We start from the raw sequence: 19,159 nt of genomic DNA on the forward strand, positions 1-19,159 counted from the left end.
TGTTATCAGACGGCTCTGTAAAACATCACTATGAATCAACCATCAGTCTGTTATCAGACGGCTCTGTAAAACATCACTATGAATCAACCATCAGTCTGTTATCAGGCGGCTCTGTAAAACATCACTATGAATCAACCATCAGTCTGTTATCAGGCGGCTCTGTAAAACATCACTATGAATCAACCATCAGGACCAGACCAGGCCAATGGCACAAATTACACCCAAGGTTACATTTCACCAGCCAGCCAAGTACTGTCTGGTTCTGGCAATACATCCTCACCCCACAGCACCTCATCTATCAACTTAACACTGTGTCAGTGGGCACAGGCCTGTGTGTGTGTGTGGACGTGTTTAACTATATAACTAATAGTAAACAAACAAACATTTGAACAACTGGGGGCATTTTGTTAGTCTTGACAAGGTCAAATGCTATTTCTAGGAGGTTTAGGGTTAAGATTAAACTTAGTGTTAGAATTACGTTAAGGGTAGGAGCTAGGGTTAAGGTTAGGTTTTTGGGTTAAGGTACGGATTATTATAATTATTATTATATCTTTTTTTACCTTTATTTAACTAGGCAAGTCAGTTAAGAACAAATTCTTATTTACAGTGACGGCCTACCGGGGAACAGTGGATTAACTGCCTTGTTCAGGGGCAGAACAACAGATTTTTACCTTGTCAGCTCAGGGATTCGATCCAGCAACCTTTCGGTTACTAGTCCAACGCTCTAACCACTAGGCTACCTGCCACCCCAGGGGTTAGGGTTAGGGGTTAGGGAAAATAGGATTTTGAATGGTACTGAAATGTGTGTCCCCACAAGGTTACTGTGTGTGTGTGTGTGTGTGTGTGTGTGTGTGTGTGTGTGTGTGTCCTCTCCTTTCTATCTCTCCAGTTTAAATGTCACAGAGCTCTTCCCCCAGTCTCTGGCCCGCATCACAGTAGAATGTTAATGACTACTGGGTGAGTGTCAAATAAAGAGCTGATTGAGAGGGTGGGTGGAGCAGGGTGGAGCAGGGGACAGACAGGCCTGTGTGCATATGGTCCTATTGACACAGCGCACTCAGAACGAATAGAGAGATGCTTGTGTGAAACTCAAGTCCCCCCATATGATCATGATGGTACTGGGGAGAAGTCTTGTTGTGGCACCCTATTCCCTATATAATGGCACCCTATTCCCTATATAGTGCACTACTTTGGACACTGGTTGAAAGTAGTGCACTACATAGGGAATAAGGTTCTGAAGACCCATGCTAGATATGCTCAGGCATCACTGTAGTTGAATGTATTGTCATGTTGTATAACTCTTATTCTCTGTCATTACCTTGTCATTATAACACGATAAGGTTGTGCAGGGTTCAGTTGATATAGTTCTGATGCAGAATGTTCAGATGAACGTTGGCACCGTGTCTTACAAGTGTTTGTTTTCCTCTCTTCTCTGACTGGTCATGGACTTTGTATGACCCTGATAAAATGAAGTCTCTCTGCAGACTTTGTATGACCCTGATAAAATGAAATCTCTCTGCAGACTTTGTATGACCCTGATAAAATGAAATCTCTCTGCAGACTTTGTATGACCCTGATAAAATGAAATCTCTCTGCAGACTTTGTATGACCCTGATAAAATGAAATCTCTCTGCAGACTTTGTATGACCCTGATAAAATGAAATCTCTCTGCAGACTTTGTATGACCCTGATAAAATGAAGTCTCTCTGCAGACTTTGTATGACCCTGATAAAATGAAATCTCTCTGCAGACTTTGTATGACCCTGATGAAATGAAATCTCTCTGCAGACTTTGTATGACCCTGATGAAATGAAATCTCTCTGCAGAGGATGAAACAAAATAATTCAGCTCCGCACAAAAACTGCACCAGGACTTCCATTCCAATGTTGTTCAACTAACTGAGATGCTCTCTGAAGTTACATTTAGAAGTTACACTTCCCCTAAACCTTTTGTTTCTCTGTCATCTGCTTGTGTGAGTGTGTGTGTGTGTGTGTGTGTGTGTGTGTGTGTGTGTGTGTGTGTGTGTGTGTGTGTGTGTGTGTGTGTGTGTGTGTGTGTGTGTGTGTGTGTGTGTGTGGTGTGTGTGTGTGACCTACTTACAGTGAGGTGTCTCTTTGACCTGGGTATGTTACTCACTTGGCAGCCTCTTACTATCAACACCCTTATCAATGTCTGGGGGAATCCCCTGAGAGTTAGTAAGAAGTGGCTGCAACTTGGTTTTGACCTTTAAACTCGTTATTTTGCTGTCAACTTTCTCTAAGAGGGCCAGTAAACATGCCCTAATCTGTGTTTTTTGCCTCTCTCTCTCTCTCTCTCTCTCTCGCTCTCTCTGACCTGTGCATGCTACCTATGTGGATTTGCAGGGGATTTAAGTGGGGACGGTAAAGTTCAACACTATCATAGCATTTCACAGCTTTTTAACACTAGTCATTTGACTTATCAGCAGCTTTTTTTCTTTATCTCAGGCTGCAAAAAGCAGGGCTGTCTCAACATTCCTCTCTGCGTTATTTTTTCCAGGAAACTTTTGCTTCTTCCTTAAAATCACAGCAGTCAGGATAGACAGGCTCACCCAATGACTCTGGAGTTACACATGACTCAATCTGTTTTTCCTGAAGAAGTTTCTCTGGGGGGAAAAACTCCTCCTCATCCCTCCTCCCCTCCTCCCCTCACTCAAATACCACTGCTGCTATTGGAGCACAGCTCAGACCTGAGGAACATGGTGGGAGAACGCACAGGGAGGCACATCACAGAGCTGGGCTGTTTGTCATATGTGTGGAGGGGGGTTGTTGTTAAGGGTTAACAACTTTGAAATGGTGGGGTTTTGGTAAAGGTACTTTATTGTACTAAAGGTAAGTTAAGTACAAGTCTAGAGGTAGTTAAACAAATTAACGCCTAGCCTAACTCTTGTCTGTCATGTTGGGCTATCCTGCTTCGAGTCAGAATGCTGCTGTTCATTATCCTCACCTCTCTCTATCTCTCCTCTCTCACTGTGTGTCGCTCTCTTTTTTCCCCAGAGACAGACGACTATGCGGAGATCATAGATGATGAGGATACCTACACCATGCCCTCCAGTGAGTACCGTAGCATCTGTCACACAGGGAGTAAGTAAGGGATCATGTGCTGAGGAGGATGGAGGGAGGCAGAGACAGGCAGCTGTGCTGGGTTTTAGAGAGGCTCAGTGGTGAGCTGCAGACCAGATGTTCTCTCCAGACCCCGTGGGCCTTTGATCGTGGTCTCTAGTGTACAGCTTTAACCCAGTTTGGAGAAGTGTGCCCCACTTTCTGATTGGCTGTTGTTACCACATTCTGCCTTCCTGGGGTCATTGAGACTGGAGTTCTCTGAAAGCACCAAAGCTACAGGGGTCAAGTTGGTGTTAGGCGTCTTTCAGGTCTTCATTTTTTATTTTTCGAGTTCAGTTTTTTGCTACTACATTTGTAGCAGTTTATTTAGATTGTTCTTCACTTAACTAGTATTCAAGAGGCAATAATGTTTCTCAATTATTTTATGTTCTTCTTTAATGTAACTATTACTGTTGATAGAGAGTAGTTCACAAATAGCTAGAATCATATTTACACGGGGAATACCCAACACAGAGTGCATGAGGTGGATCTGTCAGTAGTAGAATGAGCTGGCTGTGACTGTGTCTTCTGCTGCTTATTCAAACAGTTTCCTCTCAACATTTCATTTTTCATGACATATCTGTCCTTTGTCCTACACTCTTAGGAAAAAAAGATGCTACAGTTGAAGTTGGAAGTTTACATACACTTAGGTCGGAGTCATTAAAACTCATTTTTCAACCACTCCACACATTTCTTGTTAACAAACTATAGTTTTGGCAAGTCGGTTAGGACATCTACTTTGTGCATGAGACATGTCATTTTTCCAACAATTGTTTACAGACAGATTATTTCACTTATAATTCACTGTATCACAATTCCAGTGGGTCAGAAGTTTACATACACTAAGTTGACTGTGCCTTTAAAAAGCTTGAAAAATTCCAGACAATGAAGTCATGGCTTTAGAAGCTTCTGATAGGCTAATTGACATCATTTGAGTCAATTGGAGGTGTACCTGTGGATGTATTTCAAGGCCTACCTTCAAACTCAGTGCCTCTTTGCTTGACATCATGGGAAAATCAAAAGAAATCAGCCAAGACCTCAGAAAAACAATTGTAGACATCCACAAGTCTGGTTCATCCTTGGGAGCAATTTCCAAACGCCTGAAGGTACCACTTTCATCTGTACAAACAATAGTACACAAGTATAAACACCATGGGACCACTCAGTCGTCATACCGCTCAGGAAGGAGACGCGTTCTGTCTCCTAGAGATGAACGTACTTCGGTGCGAAAAGTGCAAATCAATCCCAGACCAACAGCAAAGGACCTTGTGAAGATGCTGGAGGAAACAGATACAAAAGTATCTCTATCCACAGTGAAACGAGTCCTATATCGACATAACCTGAAAGGCCACTCAGCAAGGAAGGAGCCACTGCTCCAAAACCGCCATAAAAAAGCCAGACTTTTGTTTGCAACTGCAAATGGGGACAAAGATCATACTTTTTGGAGAAATGTCCCCTGGTTTGATGAAACAAAAATAGAACTGTTTGGCCATAATGACCATCGTTATGTTTGGAGGAAAAAGGGGTAAGCTTGCAAGCCGAAGAACACCATCCCAACCGTGAAGCACGGGGGTGGAAGCATCATGTTGTGGGGGTGCTTTTCTGCAGGAGGGACTGGTGCACTTCACAAAATAGATAGAATCATGAGGAAGGAACATCATGTGGATATATTGAAGCAACATCTCAAGACATCAGTCAGGAAGTTAAAGCTTGGTTGCAAATGGGTCTTCCAAATGGACAATGACCCCAAGCATACTTCCAAAGTTGTGGCAAAATGGCTTAAGGACAACAAAGTCAAGGTATTGGAGTGGGCATCACAAAGCCCTGACCTTAGTCCTATAGAAAATTTGTGGGCAGAACTGAAAAAGCGTGTGCGAACAAGTAGGCCTACAAACCTGACTCAGTTACACCAGCTCTGTTAGGAGGAATGGGCCAAAATTCACCCAACTTATTGTGGGAAGCTAGTGGAAGGCTACCCAAAACGTTTGACCCAAGTTAAACAATTTAATGGCAATGCTACCAAATACTAATTGAGTGCATGTAAACTTCTGACCCACTGGGAATGTGATGAAAGAAATAAAAGTTGAAATAAATCATTCTCTCTACTATTATTCTGACATTTCACATTCTTAAAATAAAGTGGTTATCCTAACTGACCAAAGACAGGGAATTTTTACTAGGATTAAATGTCAGGAATTTTTACAAACTGAGTTTAAATGTGTTTGGCTAAGGTGTATGTAAACTTCCGACATCATCTGTATGTAGAACCTAAAATGGTTCTTTGGCTGTCCCCATAGGAGAACCATAGGAAAACCCTATGAATAACCCTAGGTTCTACCTGGAACCCCAAAAAGTGTTCTGCCTGGAACCAAAAAGGTTTCTCCTATGGGGACAGCTGAAGAACCCTTTTGGAAATCTTTTTTCTAAGATTGTCCTCCACACGACTCCATAGTTTACTTTATATCATAACAGTGGAGAAGTATTTAACATAGCCTGAAACGCTAGCCGTTTATATTATGTGTACACACACACACACCCAGCTAGCAACAGAGGCTGCTGACAAATGGCAGTGTAGTCCAAGAGTATTAATCTCCCTGCAGTTCGTTTGCACTGACTGTCTTCTACATGCAACAAATGTCGCTCCCCTTTGCCAGAAAAGCACTCTTAGTTAGTCATGTGTTTCTCCAAACCAGGGACAAGGGAAGAGGGAGGGACCTTTCGTACAGGTTAAACCATTGTAAAAGTATGTTCCTCCAATGTTGATGTGCCTCTAAAAGATTTCTCCTCACATGAACTGCCCTGCAGAATACTATGGACTAGAGGAAGGTAATGGTGTGCGTCTCAGCCCTGTACTTGAGGATTGCCTTTTGGTTGTATTGTGGTTGTCAGACCAGGGTCAACCATATATGTCAAATACTTTCAAATACTTGAGATACACCTGATTTAGTGTGCAATTGACCCAATGGAGTGGTCGCACAAGGCCAATCAATATCCATGCTAAATCAAGTATTTGAAAGTATTTACCATTTGACCCAGGTCTACCTATGGTTTGACTTGTGTGATGGTGTTTCTGTGATTTTGTTTCATTTTGCCAAAATAGCAGTACATGTAGTGTTTTGATTGATGTATTGATTGTTGGTGAACAGACACTGTCCAGCCCAGAGAAAGATAAATAGTGCAGCCAGGCTGTATTATTGACCCGTTATGGATGGAAGGGATCACAGCCACTAATCAGACACAGTACTGCTCCAGCATGGCCCCTCACTGGCCCTCCACAATACGTGCAACGTTAAGAAGAAAACAAAGATAATTTGACACCATCATACTGTTTAATAATGTTTTACATTTCAAGGGTAAAATATGATTATGGCTTGGCATGTCTGGTGAAACTTTTTGCATGGTGATTTAATATTGACAATATGATTGTATTTATTCAACAAATCAGCCATTGCATGCAAATCCATGGACAGCCTTGGCAGTCCTGATTTGAATGGAATTGCATGATTGCATGTTGTACTGTGATCTTCAGTGATCAGATAAAACCAGATTGATTTCATAATCAATCAGACTGCCATACCAACCATTTACTTTAATCCAGTTGATATGAAGTCAGTGTGTCTAATGCTGTGTGTTGTACCCAGCCAGGGACTATGAGATTATAAAGTCAGTGTGTCTAATGCTGTGTGTTGTACCCAGCCAGGGACTATGAGATTATACAGTCAGTGTGTCTAATGCTGTGTGTTGTATCCAGCCAGGGACTATGAGATTATAAAGTCAGTGTGTCTAATGCTGTGTGTTGTATCCAGCCAGGGACTATGAGATTATAAAGTCAGTGTGTCTAATGCTGTGTGTTGTACCCAGCCAGGGACTATGAGATTATAAAGTCAGTGTGTCTAATGCTGTGTGTTGTACCCAGCCAGGGACTATGAGATTATAAAGTCAGTGTGTCTAACACTGTGTTGTACCCAGCCAGGGACTATGAGATTATAAAGTCAGTGTGTCTAATGCTGTGTGTTGTACCCAGCCAGGGACTATGAGATTATAAAGTCAGTGTGTCTAATGCTGTGTGTTGTACCCAGCCAGGGACTATGAGATTATAAAGTCAGTGTGTCTAACACTGTGTTGTACCCAGCCAGGGACTATGAGATCATACAGTCAGTGTGTCTAATGCTGTGTGTTGTATCCAGCCAGGGACTATGAGATTATACAGTCAGTGTGTCTAATGCTGTGTGTTGTACCCAGCCAGGGACTATGAGATTATAAAGGCAGTGTGTCTAACGCTGTGTGTTGTACCCAGCCAGGGACTATGAGATTATAAAGTCAGTGTGTCTAACACTGTGTGTTGTACCCAGCCAGGGACTATGAGATTATACAGTCAGTGTGTCTAATGCTGTGTGTTGTACCCAGCCAGGGACTATGAGATTATACAGTCAGTGTGTCTAATGCTGTGTGTTGTACCCAGCCAGGGACTATGAGATTATACAGTCAGTGTGTCTAACACTGTGTTGTACCCAGCCAGGGACTATGAGATTATACAGTCAGTGTGTCTAATGCTGTGTGTTGTACCCAGCCAGGGACTATGAGATTATAAAGTCAGTGTGTCTAATGCTGTGTGTTGTACCCAGCCAGGGACTATGAGATTATACAGTCAGTGTGTCTAATGCTGTGTGTTGTATCCAGCCAGGGACTATGAGATTATAAAGTCAGTGTGTCTAATGCTGTGTGTTGTACCCAGCCAGGGACTATGAGATCATAAAGGCAGTGTGTCTAACACTGTGTTGTACCCAGCCAGGGACTATGAGATTATACAGTCAGTGTGTCTAACACTGTGTGTTGTACCCAGCCAGGGACTATGAGATTATACAGTCAGTGTGTCTAACGCTGTGTGTTGTATCCAGCCAGGGACTATGAGATTATAAAGTCAGTGTGTCTAACACTGTGTTGTACCCAGCCAGGGACTATGAGATTATAAAGTCAGTGTGTCTAACACTGTGTTGTACCCAGCCAGGGACTATGAGATTATAAAGTCAGTGTGTCTAACACTGTGTTGTACCCAGCCAGGGACTATGAGATTATACAGTCAGTGTGTCTAATGCTGTGTGTTGTACCCAGCCAGGGACTATGAGATTATACAGTCAGTGTGTCTAATGCTGTGTGTTGTACCCAGCCAGGGACTATGAGATTATACAGTCAGTGTGTCTAACACTATGTTGTACCCAGCCAGGGACTATGAGATTATACAGTCAGTGTGTCTAATGCTGTGTGTTGTACCCAGCCAGGGACTATGAGATTATAAAGTCAGTGTGTCTAATGCTGTGTTGTACCCAGCCAGGGACTATGAGATTATAAAATCAGTGTGTCTAATGCTGTGTGTTGTACCCAGCCAGGGACTATGAGATTATACAGTCAGTGTGTCTAACACTGTGTTGTACCCAGCCAGGGACTATGAGATTATAAAGTCAGTGTGTCTAACACTGTGTTGTACTCAGCCAGGGACTATGAGATTATAAAGTCAGTGTGTCTAATGCTGTGTGTTGTACCCAGCCAGGGACTATGAGATTATACAGTCAGTGTGTCTAATGCTGTGTGTTGTACCCAGCCAGAGACTATGAGATTATACAGTCAGTGTGTCTAATGCTGTGTGTTGTATCCAGCCAGGGACTATGAGATTATACAGTCAGTGTGTCTAATGCTGTGTGTTGTACCCAGCCAGGGACTATGAGATTATAAAATCAGTGTGTCTAACACTGTGTTGTACCCAGCCAGGGACTATGAGATTATAAAGTCAGTGTGTCTAATGCTGTGTGTTGTACCCAGCCAGGGACTATGAGATTATAAAGTCAGTGTGTCTAACACTGTGTTGTACCCAGCCAGGGACTATGAGATTATTAAGTCAGTGTGTCTAACACTGTGTTGTACCCAGCCAGGGACTATGAGATTATAAAGTCAGTGTGTCTAACACTGTGTTGTACCCAGCCAGGGACTATGAGATTATACAGTCAGTGTGTCTAATGCTGTGTGTTGTACCCAGCCAGGGACTATGAGATTATACAGTCAGTGTGTCTAATGCTGTGTGTTGTACCCAGCCAGGGACTATGAGATTATACAGTCAGTGTGTCTAACACTGTGTTGTACCCAGCCAGGGACTATGAGATTATACAGTCAGTGTGTCTAACACTGTGTTGTACCCAGCCAGGGACTATGAGATTATACAGTCAGTGTGTCTAATGCTGTGTGTTGTACCCAGCCAGGGACTATGAGATTATACAGTCAGTGTGTCTAATGCTGTGTGTTGTACCCAGCCAGAGACTATGAGATTATACAGTCAGTGTGTCTAATGCTGTGTGTTGTATCCAGCCAGGGACTATGAGATTATACAGTCAGTGTGTCTAATGCTGTGTGTTGTACCCAGCCAGGGACTATGAGATTATAAAGTCAGTGTGTCTAACACTGTGTTGTACCCAGCCAGGGACTATGAGATTATAAAGTCAGTGTGTCTAATGCTGTGTGTTGTACCCAGCCAGGGACTGAGATTATAAAGTCAGTGTGTCTAACACTGTGTTGTACCCAGCCAGGGATTATGAGATTATAAAGTCAGTGTGTCTAATGCTGTGTTGTACCCAGCCAGGGACTATGAGATTATACAGTCAGTGTGTCTAATGCTGTGTGTTGTACCCAGCCAGGGACTATGAGATTATAAAGTCAGTGTCTAACACTGTGTTGTATCCAGCCAGGGACTATGAGATTATAAAGTCAGTGTGTCTAACACTGTGTTGTACCCAGCCAGGGACTATGAGATTATACAGTCAGTGTGTCTAATGCTGTGTGTTGTACCCAGCCAGGGACTATGAGATTATAAAGTCAGTGTGTCTAATGCTGTGTGTTTTACCCAGCCAGGGACTATGAGATTATACAGTCAGTGTGTCTAACGCTGTGTGTTGTACCCAGCCAGGGACTATGAGATTATACAGTCAGTGTGTCTAATGCTGTGTGTTGTACCCAGCCAGGGACTATGAGATTATAAAGTCAGTGTGTCTAATGCTGTGTGTTTTACCCAGCCAGGGACTATGAGATTATAAAGTCAGTGTGTCTAATGCTGTGTGTTGTGCCCAGCCAGGGACTATGAGATTATAAAGTCAGTGTGTCTAACACTGTGTTGTACCCAGCCAGGGACTATGAGATTATCAAGTCAGTGTTTCTAACACTGTGTTGTACCCAGCCAGGGACTATGAGATTATAAAGCCAGTGTGTCTAACACTGTGTTGTACCCAGCCAGGGACTATGAGATTATACAGTCAGTGTGTCTAATGCTGTGTTGTACCCAGCCAGGGACTATGAGATTATAAAGTCAGTGTGTCTAATGCTGTGTTGTACCCAGCCAGGGACTATGAGATTATACAGTCAGTGTGTCTAATGCTGTGTGTTGTACCCAGCCAGGGACTATGAGATTATAAAGTCAGTGTGTCTAATGCTGTGTTGTACCCAGCCAGGGACTATGAGATTATACAGTCAGTGTGTCTAATGCTGTGTGTTGTACCCAGCCAGGGACTATGAGATTATAAAGTCAGTGTCTAACACTGTGTTGTATCCAGCCAGGGACTATGAGATTATAAAGTCAGTGTGTCTAACACTGTGTTGTATCCAGCCAGGGACTATGAGATTATACAGTCAGTGTGTCTAACGCTGTGTGTTGTACCCAGCCAGGGACTATGAGATTATACAGTCAGTGTGTCTAATGCTGTGTGTTGTACCCAGCCAGGGACTATGAGATTATAAAGTCAGTGTGTCTAATGCTGTGTGTTTTACCCAGCCAGGGACTATGAGATTATAAAGTCAGTGTGTCTAATGCTGTGTGTTGTGCCCAGCCAGGGACTATGAGATTATAAAGTCAGTGTGTCTAACACTGTGTTGTACCCAGCCAGGGACTATGAGATTATCAAGTCAGTGTGTCTAACACTGTGTTGTACCCAGCCAGGGACTATGAGATTATAAAGTCAGTGTGTCTAATGCTGTGTGTTGTACCCAGCCAGGGACTATGAGATTATACAGTCAGTGTGTCTAATGCTGTGTGTTGTACCCAGCCAGGGACTATGAGATTATACAGTCAGTGTGTCTAACGCTGTGTGTTGTACCCAGCCAGGGACTATGAGATTATAAAGTCAGTGTGTCTAATGCTGTGTGTTGTACCCAGCCAGGGACTATGAGATTATAAAGTCAGTGTGTCTAACACTGTGTTGTATCCAGCCAGGGACTATGAGATTATAAAGTCAGTGTGTCTAATGCTGTGTGTTGTATCCAGCCAGGGACTATTAGATTATAAAGTCAGTGTGTCTAATGCTGTGTGTTGTACCCAGCCAGGGACTATGAGATTATAAAGTCAGTGTGTCTAACACTGTGTGTTGTACCCAGCCAGGGACTATGAGATTATACAGTCAGTGTGTCTAACACTGTGTTGTACCCAGCCAGGGACTATGAGATTATAAAGTCAGTGTGTCTAATGCTGTGTGTTGTACCCAGCCAGGGACTATGAGATTATAAAGTCAGTGTGTCTAACACTGTGTTGTACCCAGCCAGGGACTATGAGATTATAAAGTCAGTGTGTCTAACACTGTGTTGTACCCAGCCAGGGACTATGAGATTATAAAGTCAGTGTGTCTAATGCTGTGTGTTGTACCCAGCCAGGGACTATGAGATTATAAAGTCAGTGTGTCTAATGCTGTGTGTTGTACCCAGCCAGGGACTATGAGATTATGAAGTCAGTGTGTCTAATGCTGTGTGTTGTACCCAGCCAGGGACTATGAGATTCAGAGACAGAGGATTGAGCTGGGTCGCTGTATCGGAGAGGGACAGTTCGGGGACGTCCACCAGGGAGTCTACATGAGCCCGGTAGGCCTAGGCTGTGTCCCAAATGGCTCCCTATTCCCTATATAGCCCACTGCTTTTGACCAGAGCCCTATGGGCATCCCTATGGGCCTTGTTCAAAAGAAATGCTCTACCTAGGGAATAAGGTGCTTACACACTTGTGGAAAAATAAGACACAATCCTCTTAGACTTGATTTATTTAAAACATTTCTGATGTTTTATTTCCCTCTGTAGGAAAACCCTGCTCTGTCTGTGGCCATCAAGACGTGTAAGAACTGCACCTCTGATAGTGTCAGGGAGAAGTTCTTACAAGAAGCTCGTAAGTAACACACCTCCTCCTGTCGTCCTTCTTGATCACAGCACATAAGACCTCTTGCTCTTCATACATATTACATCAGTTGTGTGTATACTACTGAGGGTTGAACACGTGAGCTTTTAGTTTGCATCTAGCGCGCATTCTCAGCATAGCAATCTCAGACAGATATTTCTACCTTTTTCTACCTACAACAATGCAGAGATTTAGATTCATCCCAAATGGCACCCTATTTCCTATATAGCACACTTTAATAGGTATTAGGATGCCATTTGTGACGCAGACTTAGTGTAGCAGTGGGTTTTTGAACAGCAGAAGACTTAACTGCTCTTCAGCTCCAGTGGTCCTGACAGAGAGAAAGGCTCCTTTATCCAGATGAAATGCCCAGACAAGGTGGGACTGAGCTAACCCGCATGTATGAAAACACAGCAGGAATGTGTGGAGGCTGCAGGGGGACTGGGGAGGACAGAGCACTGCTTTAGAGAGGGATGGCTTTAGAGAAAGTGGGTTTACACTAGTACAGTCCTACTGATTTCCCAAGTGCAATACACACCCCTTCCCCTTGCTGAAGTCTGAGACACACACACTCATGCGTGCATGCCCACACACACACTCTCTCTAACACTACACACACACAGAGAGACAAAACACAAACACACACACACACTGCTCTAAAACACATCAAATAGCACATCACCACTATAAAGGCTGTGTTTCCCCTCTAACACTAGCCTCCCCTCTCCCCTCCTCCCCTCTCCTGTCCCCTCTTCTCCTCTAACCCCAGCCTCTCCTCCCCTCCTCTCTCCCCTCCTTCCTTCTCTCCTCCTCTCCTGAGGAGAGAAATCTGAGAGAAAACGAAGATGGCGGTTTGAGTCCAAGTCATCCTAAAATAGCCCACATGGTCCTGCTTCCTTCATAACAGCCTTGATATTTATTATCAACATGAATAATAATCCACTATATAATCAGTCTTCATTTTCCACTCTACCTTTTCGCCCTACATACAGTAACCTGATTCTATAAACCGTAGCCTAGCTAATCCCTGGTCTATTCAATTACACTGAGTGTGTGTGTGTGTGTGTGTGTGTGTGTGTGTGTGTGTGTGTGTGTGTGTGTGTGTGTGTGTGTGTGTGTGCTTGTTGTTCCCATGCAGTGACCATGCGTCAGTTTGACCACCCCCACATAGTGAAGCTGATTGGAGTGATCACAGAAAACCCAGTGTGGATCATCATGGAGCTGTGTACACTGGGAGAGGTACAGAACACACACACAATACAGTGCTTTAATACAGGAAGTACCTTTAATACACGAGTCAGTTTAACAGTGATGACCTCAGGCTCTGTAACAGTAACCTATGGATCATGCTGAAGAGTACTGTAATTTGAGTTTTTACATTTTTTCACCCATTTCGTCTTGGATGGTACTTCTACCTTTCACATGGTTTCAGCTGTTAGGGATGGCCATCTAGTGGTGGATAGAGGCATCACATTCAAGGTTCAATTTCAAGGTTTATACAGTACACTGTAGAAGGCAGTCTATGTTAAATGTGATCAGGGTCGGATTAAGAAATCATAGGCCCCGGGCTTTGTTTTTTCTATAGCCCCTCCTTCCCGGTACGCCATCATTTTCTGTAAACAAATCCATGCACCAAGATGCAATTGAAAGCGTGTTACATTTACTGTTGAAGAAAGAGGCCCTAAAGCCAGAATAACATTTGGCATGTGGATAGGCTACAGTTGAGCAGAGATGTTTTTAGAATTTCCACACATGAGGATTTAAAAAACGCATTTCATGCATTTCTATGTAATTTACATGACAGAAGACATTAGCACAATCTTTTTTAATACCACACAAATAACTGAAATCAGTGTCTACTCTGACTGACAAACTGAGATCAATCTGGTCTGGAACTCACAACAAACAATAGCCCAGGCCAATGAAGCGACACACAGATTGTACATTATCAGGAGGTAATATATATACAGTATATACACTGCTCAAAAAAATAAAGGGAACACTAAAATAACACATCCTAGATCTGAATGAATGAAATATTCTTATTAAATACTTTTTTCTTTACATAGTTGAATGTGCTGACAACAAAATCACACAAAAATGATCAATGGAAATCAAATTTATCAACCCATGGAGGTCTGGATTTGGAGTCACACTCAAAATTAAAGTGGAAAACCACACTACAGGCTGATTCAACTTTGATGTAATGTCCTTAAAACAAGTCAAAATGAGGCTCAGTAGTGTGTGTGGCCTCCACGTGCCTGTATGACCTCCCTACAACGCCTGGGCATGCTCCTGATGAGGTGGCGGATGGTCTCCTGAGGGATCTCCTCCCAGACCTGGACTAAAGCATCCGCCAACTCCTGGACAGTCTGTGGTGCAATGTGGCGTTGGTGGATGGAGCGAGACATGATGTCCCAGATGTGCTCAATTGGATTCAGGTCTGGGGAACGGGCGGGCCAGTCCATAGCATCAATGCCTTCCTCTTGCAGGAACTGCTGACACACTCCAGCCACATGAGGTATAGCATTGTCTTGCATTAGGAGGAACCCAGGGCCAACCGCACCAGCATATGGTCTCACAAGCGGTCTGAGGATCTCATCTCGGTACCTAATGGCAGTCAGGCTACCTCTGGCGAGCACATGGAGGGCTGTGCGGCCCCCCAAAGAAATGCCACCCCACACCATGACTGACCCACCGCCAAACCGGTCATGCTGGAGGATGTTGCAGGCAGCAGAACGTTCTCCACGGCGTCTCCAGACTCTGTCACGTGCTCAGTGTGAACCTGCTTTCATCTGTGAAGAGCACAGGGCGCCAGTGGCGAATTTGCCAATCTTGGTGTTCTCTGGCAAATGCCAAACGTCCTGCACGGTGTTGGGCTGTAAGCACAGTGTAGGCCGTCATTGGAAATAAGGTGTAGGCCATCATTGGAAATAATAATTTGACTTGCCTAACTGACTTGCCTAGTTAAATAAAATAAAAATTTAAAATGAGTTTAACAGTCAAATTGCCAGGGTAAGAGGTTCCAAAAAGGTTATGCCTACAGCATAACCATACCTGTAACTGCCAAAATAAAGGAAACACTTGATTAAATTAGGTATATTTTATGGTGTGGGGTGCAATTTCCTGGCATGGTTTAGGTCCACTTGTAGAATCTATGCCAAGGCACATTGAAGCTGTTCTGGCAGCACGTGGTGTCCCACTTTATGTTGGTGTTTCCTTTATTTTGGCAGATAAGCTTCTGATAAAACTTAATCCACAGGTTTTATGTAGCAAAATTTGAAATTGTGTTTTTTACAGTGGATAAAAGTAGAGACTCCGAGCTAGAAAATTGTATATCATACACTACAGTTGAGAAACAAAGGGAAAGTAATTCTGCTTTGAAAGTTGATAAACTTTTAACCTCACTTTTGAGAAAATGGCCCTTAATGTTTTGGTACCTACTGGGGAGCTTTTCTTTGTCTACACACATTCAGCATTGTTCACACCCTCTTTAAGCCTTTGCCCGTCCCATCTCTTTAAGGATTCACATGAGGCCATGTACTAAACAACCAAAGATTTCAAGACTAAAGACTGGTTTATACTACGTGTTCATAAATTTAATCTGGACTGCCAGAGTGTGCTCAGAGTGCACTCTGGGCATTCATAAACTCAGCGTTGTCAGATTGTACATTCGCAAATTCAGAGCGTTTCGCTCTCGGAGCGTTCAGAGCGCACACTGGATGGTCTAGCCGAGGAGTAGGGTTGATCCCAGCGTTCTGACCTCACATCAGAAGTCAAGCACCCAAGCTAACTGGCTAATGTTGGCTAGCTACTTCCAGACACAAATGAGAGAACAGTTCACTCTGACCATTTTACTGGCACTAGCAGAGCTGGTTAGGCTGTGTTTATGTTATCCAGAGCATTGGTGACTGCAACTGTGCTGCTGGCAATAATTTAATCACGCTTTTTTGCCAACGTTTACTGACACGGGCCATATACAATTGGTGTTGAGCGTTCGTAAATTCGTCAGTTATTCTGCGCTCTGGCACACTGAGACAAGAGTGATCTGAAATCGGAGTAGATAGCCAGAGCGGATTTATCCGCTACGTCTATCGACAGTTGTCGCATTGACATCATGAACATTGAAATCGTTACTTGCATAGTGCAGTCTTTTGTTTAGACATGTAGCTAGCTAGGTAAACAATGAACCATGATCCCAACTCATAACGTTAATACCCTGCATGAATCTGCAGGCAGCTAACCAACCAGGTTCAATGTTAGCTAGCTAACATTAGGCTATAACTAGCAATGCAAATGGCTCTGAGATACGAATAATATAACTACACAGATCATACATGTAACGTTAGCTAGCCAGCCAGCTAACGTTAGCTAGTTAGCTAACAGTACACTTAAACTTGAAATTAAAACGACTTTCTGACTAAATTAGAAATGTGCAATATCTGAAAATGTAGCCAGCTAGACTATCTTACCCGTATGCATGGATAGACGCTTCTCCCTCTCTGTCACGGATGCCATGGTTGTCCTTAGTTTGAAGATGTAACCCAGAGACAGGTGTTTTATACAGCAGCCTTCTGTGTGTTCTCTTTTCAACTCAGGCTGCATATTTGCAATCAAACGCCAGAATCTTTTCCGTCTCCTTAGCTATCATACTCTAATTCCACTGATTTCAAAACTCGGCCCTCCGGAAAGTGGAGAACAACACTTATGCAGTTCTACTATGCAATGTCTTTCAAAAAAGCCCTGTTAGAAAGGATTACCGACACATACTGACCGGCTCATGTTATAGACAGAAGCGAGCTACATGGCAGACCAATCTGAACTCATCTCTCGGCATGTCCAGCCCACTCATTATCTCAGCCAATCATGGCTAGCAAGAAGGTTGCGGTCTTTTTCTGTGGCTAAACCAACTAGGCTTGTAATTTAACATTTTTTTTTCATATTTACAGATGGCATACAAGTTTGTTATTAAGACACGTGAAAGTTCACATATTCCAGAAGGCATTTCTGCCCAAAAACACATTTTTATAATAAAAAAATGTTTACTCTCCTGTGTAGTAGTGATGCGCGACATACGCCTAGTTTCCTGAAATTGTGCTCTCTGGTGTATTTTGAACATTGAGAGCGGGCTCCTGTGGTTGGATAAAAAATTATTGTAATAATACAAAAAAATGCACACAAAAAAATGTTTTGTCCCAGCCCCTGACTTACACAATTGACCAGTCACATTTATTTATTATGCAGTTTATTATTATTATTTTTTTTTATTCATCAGTTACCCAATCAAGGCAGGGCCCCCAGTTACCCACATGGCACCCCTTACCTCCTCTCCTCCCCCCATCTGATGATTAGCAGAACGGCATCAGGCTGTCTACACTCAAAATATATACTACATATTTTATAAATACTGTATATATCTCCTTTATTATTATTATTATACATTTTTTTAATGTTTTTTTTCTCTCTTGGGCCCCCATCGGGCCTGAGCCCAGGGGCTTCAGCCCCAGGAAGCTCCTGCATTAATCCATCCCTGTATGTAATGTACATGCTAAAGTGAGTATTATCTTTTGTTTTCTCTTCCATCTTTATAGCTACGCTCCTTTCTGCAAGTGAGAAAATACAACCTCGACTTGGCATCACTGATTCTCTACGCTTTCCAGCTAAGCACAGCACTCGCCTACCTGGAGAGCAAGCGGTTTGTACATAGGTAAGCCCCCACCCCAATCTAGCCTTATTAATATGGCTTGTGTGTGTTTCCTGTAAACACACTACTCTTCTCTTTTCCATTGTAACCATGTCTGCGTCTTGCAGGGATATAGCTGCCAGGAATGTGCTGGTATCCTCAGTGGACTGTGTTAAACTGGGAGACTTTGGCTTGTCTCGATACATGGAGGACAGCTCCTATTACAAAGGTAGGAGTTTCACCTGTTCTGGAGACTAACTGTCCACAGTTAGCATACCAGAGGAGATCACTTTCTGCTGTTTTTGTTATCAGTAAGTCATTCATTAGGTTCCTCACTCTTTAAGCAGACAGCTGTGGCTGCTGTCATTCATGGACATTATAAACATGGAAATATCTGTTGCACGTATGCATGGGGCGAGTGAAAGAAACTCAACAGCTCTTTTCATCAGCGTATGACTCTGTGAGACTGTTATTGTGAACCACTCATCTAACTATGGCTTAGGGAAGTCCTGTGGGAGGGGATGTGTTTGTCTTGTTACTTGTTGCATTGATCATGTGTACCTGTCTAATCAATCACAATAAAAACATTTGATCACAAAAAAAATAAAAGTCCTGCTTTCACCTCTCCTCCCAGCCTCCAAAGGGAAACTGCCTATCAAATGGATGGCACCAGAATCTATTAACTTCAGACGCTTTACCTCAGCCAGTGACGTGTGGATGTTTGGTGAGTATGGGAATTTGATACAGTACTTATTAAACAGTTATTAGCTGACAAATTAGGGTTTAAATAAATATATGTTTCTCTGTACTCCAGGTGTGTGTATGTGGGAGATCCTCATCTACGGAGTCAAACCCTTCCAGGGGGTGAAGAACAACGATGTCATCGGCCGGATAGAGAACGGAGAGCGTCTGGCCATGCCCCACAACTGCCCCCCTACCCTGTACAGCCTGATGACCAAGTGCTGGGCCTACGACCCCAGCAAGAGACCCTGCTTCACAGAGCTCAAAGCCCAGCTCAGGTATGTCCGTCAGTCGGTCTATCTGCATTGCTGTAGTGCATGGTGCGTTATCCTACCTTGAAGACTATCTCCTACAACTACAATGTCATAAGATCTGAACTGAGGCACATTGACTGTAGAGGGAAAATAATGCATATCTATCAGGGTT

General features: G+C 43.2%; 1 protein-coding gene across 3 annotated transcripts in view; it reads left to right on the forward strand.

The window, feature by feature from the left end:
• The window catches only part of LOC120048831 (focal adhesion kinase 1-like), a 146,601-nt gene that overhangs the window by 93,772 nt on the left and 33,670 nt on the right, over positions 1-19,159 (forward strand). For all 3 annotated transcript variants that reach the window (XM_038995095.1, XM_038995094.1, XM_038995093.1), the window contains 8 exons: positions 3,015-3,071; positions 11,908-12,005; positions 12,216-12,300; positions 13,448-13,548; positions 17,901-18,016; positions 18,121-18,221; positions 18,627-18,716; positions 18,807-19,011. In XM_038995095.1, coding sequence (XP_038851023.1) covers positions 3,015-3,071; positions 11,908-12,005; positions 12,216-12,300; positions 13,448-13,548; positions 17,901-18,016; positions 18,121-18,221; positions 18,627-18,716; positions 18,807-19,011 — 853 coding nt within the window. The remainder of the gene's footprint in view (positions 1-3,014; positions 3,072-11,907; positions 12,006-12,215; positions 12,301-13,447; positions 13,549-17,900; positions 18,017-18,120; positions 18,222-18,626; positions 18,717-18,806; positions 19,012-19,159) is intronic.

The sequence above is a fragment of the Salvelinus namaycush genome, chromosome 5 (genome assembly GCF_016432855.1).
Source record: "Salvelinus namaycush isolate Seneca chromosome 5, SaNama_1.0, whole genome shotgun sequence".
In the NCBI taxonomy this organism is placed as follows: domain Eukaryota; kingdom Metazoa; phylum Chordata; class Actinopteri; order Salmoniformes; family Salmonidae; genus Salvelinus; species Salvelinus namaycush.